Here is a 7919-nt window from a genome sequence, read left to right on the forward strand (position 1 = left end):
ACTCCCTCGGGGGCCTAGCAGGGGCCCACCCGAAAGGGTATAAAGCGTTCGCTCAGTAAATCCATGGCTGACAACGCACTGACGCTAATTATGCTTTTGCAAGACTGGCGGAAGTAACGCTTCGAACCCTAGGCAACTCCCCAACCAAGATTGCCCTCTTTGACTGGAGACTTGGGGGACTTGTACTTACATAGGCATTTGCAAGCATAATTAGCTATAATAAGCCACACTCATGCTACCACCAGCGGTACCAACTCCCGCCAAAGGAGTAGCCTACGGGAACACAGCCAAACAGGCTACCGCCTGAGCCCCGGCGTACCCCCAGATCACCGCTGACGCGCCGCCATGTGCTGCGCCAAGACAGCATCAGAAGCTCTAGAAGCTGGGGACTTAAGCATATCAGTCCCACATCGAAAACATGGAGAAGATCAGCTCCCTCCTCACCTATAAAAGGTTCTCTCCTCTCTCCTCATTAATTACGCATTCAATACCTACCTACTGTTACTTTGTCAACATAAATACATTGACTAACTTAGGCATCGGAGAAGAGAAGACCGCCCAACGTGGTCTCCCTCTGACGCCATCTGTATTTTACTTGACAGGTAGGGGAGGCTCTGAGAATATCACAAGTAGCGGTCCGCCCATCGGACCAGAGTTAACAAAGGTTCAGCTACCGCTGAACTTTTGACATTAACAACGCCTTTATGCCATGTGCCTAGCCTCCCATCAACCTTGCGCACCCGTGTGCCTAGCCTCGCTAGCTTGCTTTGCCATCTACATCAACCTCGCAGATCCCGCGGAGCAATCACTCACACCCGCGAATGAAAGCACCACGTACAGTAAGCGTCCCGCCTCAAGATTGAATGCCTATCTCAGGATTGAAACCACATCTGCAATCCTAATAAGTAAGATTCTCTAAAGGTTCTTGCTTTCTTTAAATTCCTGCTTTCCATACTCGGGGATTCTAATATCCTATCTTCTACCTCCCACATTTCTTATAACGTAGGATTCTAAGCCGAACTGTGGGGGTTCATGCTACTCCGTACAATAGGTTCGTTTAGAAATTGAATATACTCCGAACAAGACGTTAATTCGTTGAGAGTATAAATACATGACCATTCAAAACATTATTGTTTCGGTCTAATCCAAAATTCTTGGAAATCAATTATTTCTTGGTACCGATTTATGCTCAGAAATCTACTCGGTTTTTCATGGAAGCTTTTTGGGCTCCGAAACTAATTTGTTCTTGTTTTCCCTTTTTAGGACGTCAAACTTGAACAAACTCGACTCTGCTTCACTATGGTAATAGATTTTTACAACTATTGTAATAGATTTTCACAATTATGTTACTGGCTTTTTACAACAATGGAACTAGCTTTTTAGTTATATCATCATTGAACCCTACATACTTTTTCTATTATTGAATATGTATGCTTTTCTCGATTGTAGTATCATTTATATTTCCATAACTTTGTTAGTCTATGAGAACAGTTTTCTCAGTCTCTCGGAGTAGCTTTTGTTCTGCTTTGTAGTAACTTTTGATATTGATTACAGTACCTTTTGGTGTTGGTCAGAGTAGCTTAGCTATTGTTGGTGGTGAGATTAGCTTTTGTTGTTGGCCGGTGAGAGTAGCTTTCTAGTGTTAGTGAGAGTAGTTTTTGTTGTTGGTGGGAGTAACTTTTTGTGACCTCGCCAAAATTTGCCCGAGACCTCACCGAAGTTTGCCGGAGACCTCGCCGGAAAGAAAAGAGAATGATTGGTGACTTTTTACCGTAGTGGCATTTTCATAAATATGTTAATTTTTTATATCCAAAATTTAAGACAATTTTAATATAGTGGCCTTATGGAGGGGAAAAAAGAAAGAGAAACCAATTACAATCTGCCTAAGCTGATATGAAGAGGCTATGTTCATCAGTTGATTCTTATGAGAAAAATGAAAAGAAAGAAGTTAGATCGTTCAGTTGATGATTCTGCGGATGACGTCAAAACGTACGGACTATTCATTTTGATTTTGAAGCCAAGGCAACAAGAAAGTCTGTGTAGCAGTTGTCCCCCGTTACAGATGATATTATTGCGTCTCTGAGTTCAACTCCATGCTTCTTCTTAAACATTCTTTGAATCTCATCCATGTCTACTTCTGCTCTGCTCACCATCACACGAACCAAAGCCCCTTTATCATCACTAGTGCTACTACTTGTCAACCCTTTAATGCTTGCATGCAATATCTGCTCATGTTTAAACAAAAACAGTGCATTAATTCCCATTTGTTTCAAGAAATTTGAAGACATCACTATTGAAAGGAAAAACTAGAACGAAACAATTAAGAAAAAAATTGATTACCTTTGCAAAATAATTAGGTGGGTTGTGAATGCATTGTACGACCATTTTCAATGCATTTTCAAATTCACCAGAGCTTACAGACTTCAGGGACTGAGAAATCAAAACTAAGTCATGGATCGTTTGATTTTTTTTTGGTTTATATATAGAAATTAAGTCAATTACATAATCTAATATAGTATAATATAATGCACGTACCCTTTTATAGTCATGTCCATAGATGTGTTTATAGCAAGAAAAAGTAAGCTTAAGCTGTGGAATACTGCGTTTGCTAAATAATTCTAATACGACAGCTTCTTGTATGCCTGAAGAGCTTCGTTCCCGGCCCGTTTCAAAAAGCCTCCGTGCATCAGACTTTGCGATGTCTTGGTTAACATCTGCATGGTGTGCCTTGTGTGATGCCACCAGTGCTACCACTATCTTTTGGTGAGGATGGGGAAGCTCAATATTGATGATATCTTGGTCTAACTGCCTTCTAAACTTTGTGTGATATGCTTGTTTGATGAGAAGGATTTGACTCGATTTTCGACTAGCAAAAATCTCTACAAGAGCATTATAGTTTTTATCATGACGACCTTGCTGGTCATTATGAAGGGCCTCCTGGATGAAAATTGCATCACGTTCATGCTGATTAATCATCCAAAGTGACAAAGCTGCACATAAATTTGGTGAAATCCCAGTGGTTATTTGATCAGCATCATCCCCATCTGCCTTGTGCTGCAGTCTGCTTACCAAGTCCTCTCCATAGATTGCCTTGTAAGTTTCTCGAATCTGTTGCCTTTCATGCCGGTTTCGTCGTGCCAAAGATCGAACCAATTGATTAAGCTGCTCAGGTGGTCGTATCCAGGAATCATGTATCTCTTTGCATTCGATTTCAAAGTCCAGGGTCGGCATTTCGGTGCTGATTGATCATCGAGCACGTATAAGTATGTATATAAATGCAGTCATGATCGATGACTTGGAGGCCAATGAAAGAGACCACTTTTTTGGCATGTAAATATAAAGTGCTTCAAGCTCTAGTGGCATGGTGTGTTCTCTTCATTTTGAGTGCATCGTGATGTGTTATGATTGGACTGTTCTCCATCGACCATGTCAATTTTGTTTGATAGCAGAATGGTAGTGGAGTTCCAATTAGACAATATATGTGAGAATGAACTGGAGCTCTTTTTAGCTACTTTTCCCAAATGCCTCAAACCTTAGTCAGCATTTCTCAAAGAACGAGCAATATTAGCACCGTTTTATTTTGAATTATTGAATTATATTTCAAAAATTACCTATTTTAGTATCTTTGCAACGAGGCATTTTGGTTGCAACCAAGTCCAAAGGGCCCAAAACAAAACAAACAAAGAAGAACGTACTGAAGGTTACCTTCAAAAAAAAAAAAAAAAAAAGAACTAGTACCGATGGTTACCTTCAGATCGTTTACTGCTCATGACTCCACAAATGCTAATCCCGAAAACCTTAGTCAGCATTTCTCAAAGAATGAGCATTAGCACCATTTTATTTTGAATTATTGAATTATATTTAAAAAATGACCTATTTTAGTATCTTTCCAACGAGGCATTTTGATTGCAACTACGTCCAAGGGGCCCAAAACAAATCAAACAAAGAAGAATAGTACTGATGGTTACTGTTTGGCTGCGACCAAGTTTGGGCTAGCAAATTTTGCTGGTGATGATTGCGCGATCGAGCCAACACTGTAGGTGTGATCATCGGGGCGTCCCTTGACCTGACTTCTTCTTCAAACGCTGTGGATAAGGAAAGCACAAACCTCGTCACAAGGTTTTTTTTTTTATGCCTTAACAGAATAAGGACTTTTGTTGTGATCTCTTGCGTCACCGAATCGATACTCAATGTTGTAGGTGGAGCAGAGCAATCACTGAGAAGTAAGAGAAAGCACGAGTTTTGCTAAAGCGTGACTTTAGCTTCGCTAGGTTGCTAGGGCGTGACCCGGGCTTCGCTGGTTTCAACTAGGTTGAAGGTTTACTCCGGACAGACTTTGGATAATCTGTGCGATTAGTTGATTGAGAGGTGCACTACTAGAATTTTGGTCTTTGACATCTGCCAGAAACCGATGTTAAAAAAAAATCGTCCGATGTCTTAGTGGGTGATGTTAAAGATCATGAAAACCCAGACATCAGTTTTTAGCCGATGTTAAAAATAACTGTAGACATCAGTTTCTTATAACGTCTCGATGTATAAAATGACTCCAGACATCGGTTGGTTTATTAAAAACTGATTTCGTTTCCTCTTGTGACATCGTTTTACGAAAGAAATTGATTTATATATCAATATTAGACATCTGTTCTATAGATAGAACTGATGGTCTTAGTCATTTATGACATCAGTTTGTTATATTAAGTTGTTGAGTTTTCGTTCTTTTTGCTTCAATTTCTAGTTTAAAAGTGGTTTGCTTCTTATGTGCATAAATCAGTTTCTTCACTAGAAAATTATCACAATGAGAATACAAGTGGTAACCAAAAGAAAATTCTCATTAATACTATTTTTGATAAAAAGTGTACAAAGAGTAGGGAGAAGGGGACATATGGCCTAAACTTCTCCATATACAAAACAAAGGGCTTGCAAAGAAGTAAAACGGTCATTGTGTACCATTCCATAAGCAAGGCCATCTTTGCACTACTTTCTGCAAAACAAAAATAAAAATGAGATTAAGTTATACCAAGCTATCCACTTCCACACAGATGAATTTAGAATCTTCTAGATCCATACCTTCTCATCACTGGTTACATGGACACTCACACCAATTGACTGCAGACAACCAAACTCTTAATCAGAAAACAAAAAAGATTACAGGGAAACCATACCCAGAGGTATTACTTTATATTATAAATGCACAAATGGTACGGTGATAAACCAGATTGGGATGCAAGCAACCATAGTGACTACAATATTTTACATAGGATGTTTTAGAAGCGAAAGACCCCCCTTCAGCAATAGTACTAGACCATTTCTGAATGACAAGTACCTCGTAAGCCACACAATATACTATCAGCACCTGCGACTTTGCAAGTGTGTTGTGTGTGCATGCAAGGAGGATATGAACAGGTCCTAAAACAGTGGTATTCATATTTAACCTGATTTGGGAGACTCATCAATCTGTGTAAATATTCATCCCTCTTTTGGGGATCAGATTCTACTTCAATCATATATCACCATAAAATCTTTCTACTCATACATCACATCAAAAATTGATCAATAGACCAAGATGGAGCTTATGGCCTATTGTATCACCATAACAGAAGCAGTAACTACCACCCTAAAAACAAAACGACAACAAATTGGTATATCAGATACCTTAGCTTTAGGAGCAAGACGAGCCATCAGAGCTGCTGCAGCATTACCCGCATTATTTTCCTTGATGAAACTAATGGTGGAGTTGATGACCAGCAGAGTAATAATAACCGCAAAATCTTGCCAGTCAGGAGGCTTCCCCTGCATACAGATAAACAAACATCACAAATCAACAAACAAATCACCAAAAATGCAAGCAGTGTAAAAAAATAGCAACACTAGCCCGAAAACTTGAAAAACTTGCTCTCTTGAAACACAACACCCATACCACACAATACCATCTACAATACCACAAAACCATATAACACACACCACTGAATATACTATATACTTACACTTAACAAACCACTAATCTAAGAACAAAAATACCAAAATACACCTAAAACAGTAGTCACTTCATATTCACCTGATTGGGGTGTTTTGGCAGATGCCGCCCTCGTCCACTTGACAAGGGAAGAGAAGTGCTTTATCAATGGCCCTGAGCAAACACAATCCAATCCAAATAACACTATAAGCCAGCCAATAATAAGAAACAAAAACACCCAATATGTAAAAACAAATCAGTACGACCCAACTTAGAACAATTTACAGAAAAGATTACCAATTTAAGTACAATAAAGAGAAAGCAAAACTGGGTATTTGATTATCTACATAAAGCTGCACAGTAATACTATACTAAACTCTTTACAAAAGTGAAGCAATTGAAAAAACAAAGCAAACCCAGTAACCAAACAGATCAAAACACAAAACCTAAATCAAAGCTACCTGCAGGAGCAACATGAGCTTCAAATAGGGTGGATACACACCTTTATCAGAAGTAGATCTGATGTTTTTTTTTTGCATTGAAATAACCAATCGCATTATTGAAGAACTGGTACTACCATGAAGGAAAATAATTTGAAAAACTTGCAACAATAGTTATTGACAATGTCTATGAGGCGCATTAAAATTAATACCTTTGAAAATAGCACATCAAGGGTTCAACCTTTCAGTTTTCACAAGCGAAAGCAATACTGCTCCGTGGGCAGATGGATACCTTCACATATGTACAAAAGTAGTGTAACTGACGAACAAAGTAAAATAATTTGCAAAGGAAGTGCATCTGTGATTGTGCAGAGCCATCAAGCAAGGGATTAAGCTCCTCTGCAGTCAATATATCTCTGAAGTTATGAATTTCATAAAATCAACAGCAGTACTTTTCTGGGTATACCATTTTTGGCGATAGTTCAATTTTCTGTTCCATCATCAATCAAAAAAAAGCCTAGAGGATCTATATCTTCATATGACTATCATGCCAATAATCCAATCCATTCAATAAATTAAAGAAAGAATCACACAAAAGTGAAGAAACTTAAGAAACCCACTCACAAATACTTCAAAGACACAAAACCAAATCCATAAACTAAAAAGATTCAAATTACCCAGACTTCTTTCGGAGTTGCTCCAATTCGTCTCTGAAACGGAGGCCTTGAACTCTGGAACATACACCATCTTTGAGCCCTAACCCCTCGCACCCGACCTCTCTCTCCTCTTCGTTCTTAGACGGGTTCTGGTCGGAGGCGGAGAAGGAAGAAGAGGACGGTTCGGTGCCGTTCGGAGATGGAGGAGGAGGTTGGGTGCTGAACAGAAAGGAAACAAGAACTCCACGAGACAAAGTGGATCTGCAGGACACTCTCTCCTCCGTCACGATCTCCAACCACCGGAGTGGGCTCACCGTAGCCACCTTCTTCTTCGCCATCCTCCGACGAGTCAACGCCAGGCTACACCTCCGAGATGAGCCACAAAGAAATCTCTTCGAATTCGTTTTCTAGGGTTTTGTGGTTCCGGTTCAATTGGGACGGGGGTAAGAGAGAGAGAGAGAGAGAGAGAGAGAGAGAGAGAGAGAGAGAGAGAGAGAGAGAGAGAGAGAGAGAGAGAGAGAGAGGAGGAGGGGGATAGGTTTCGGGGAAGGGCGAGAGAGAGTGAGTGAAGTAAAGTGGGAAAATTTTGTTCCCCACGTGTACGAAATTGTTTAAGTTAGTCTTTCGGCGTTTTCAAAAATTTTGGAATCAAAATATAGACATCAGTCAACAGTAAAAAAAGATGTCAGTTATATACATATAAATCGAAATTTGAGGAATCGATGTTAATGATAATTTTTTACATCGCGTGAATTTCTCACCGATGTAATTGTCGTGATGTCTAAGAGAAAAATTCTAGTAGTGGTGTGTCTTGTTGACCCTTGAAACCTGGTATATATACCTAGGGTTTCGGTAGTTCCTTGCCATAGA

The 7919-nt window shown here is 39.6% G+C and overlaps 2 protein-coding genes across 2 annotated transcripts; both read right to left on the reverse strand.

Annotated features, from left to right (window-relative positions):
• Positions 1 to 1812: 1812 nt before the first annotated feature.
• On the reverse strand, positions 1813 to 3317 carry LOC133723374 (annexin Gh1-like). The gene is made up of 3 exons (XM_062150199.1): positions 2536 to 3317; positions 2341 to 2430; positions 1813 to 2225 (listed from the first exon to the last, which is right to left on the reverse strand). The coding sequence occupies exons 1-3, from the start codon at positions 3229 to 3231 to the stop codon at positions 2001 to 2003; spliced, it is 1011 nt and encodes a 336-aa protein (XP_062006183.1). The 5' UTR covers positions 3232 to 3317; the 3' UTR covers positions 1813 to 2000.
• A 2361-nt stretch (positions 3318 to 5678) lies between these two features.
• LOC133723275 (uncharacterized) lies at positions 5679 to 7490 on the reverse strand. The gene is made up of 3 exons (XM_062150090.1): positions 7071 to 7490; positions 6056 to 6127; positions 5679 to 5790 (listed from the first exon to the last, which is right to left on the reverse strand). The coding sequence occupies exons 1-3, from the start codon at positions 7385 to 7387 to the stop codon at positions 5679 to 5681; spliced, it is 501 nt and encodes a 166-aa protein (XP_062006074.1). The 5' UTR covers positions 7388 to 7490.
• Between the last annotated feature and the right edge of the window lie 429 nt (positions 7491 to 7919).

Source organism: Rosa rugosa, chromosome 7 (genome assembly GCF_958449725.1).
Source record: "Rosa rugosa chromosome 7, drRosRugo1.1, whole genome shotgun sequence".
Taxonomy (NCBI): domain Eukaryota; kingdom Viridiplantae; phylum Streptophyta; class Magnoliopsida; order Rosales; family Rosaceae; genus Rosa; species Rosa rugosa.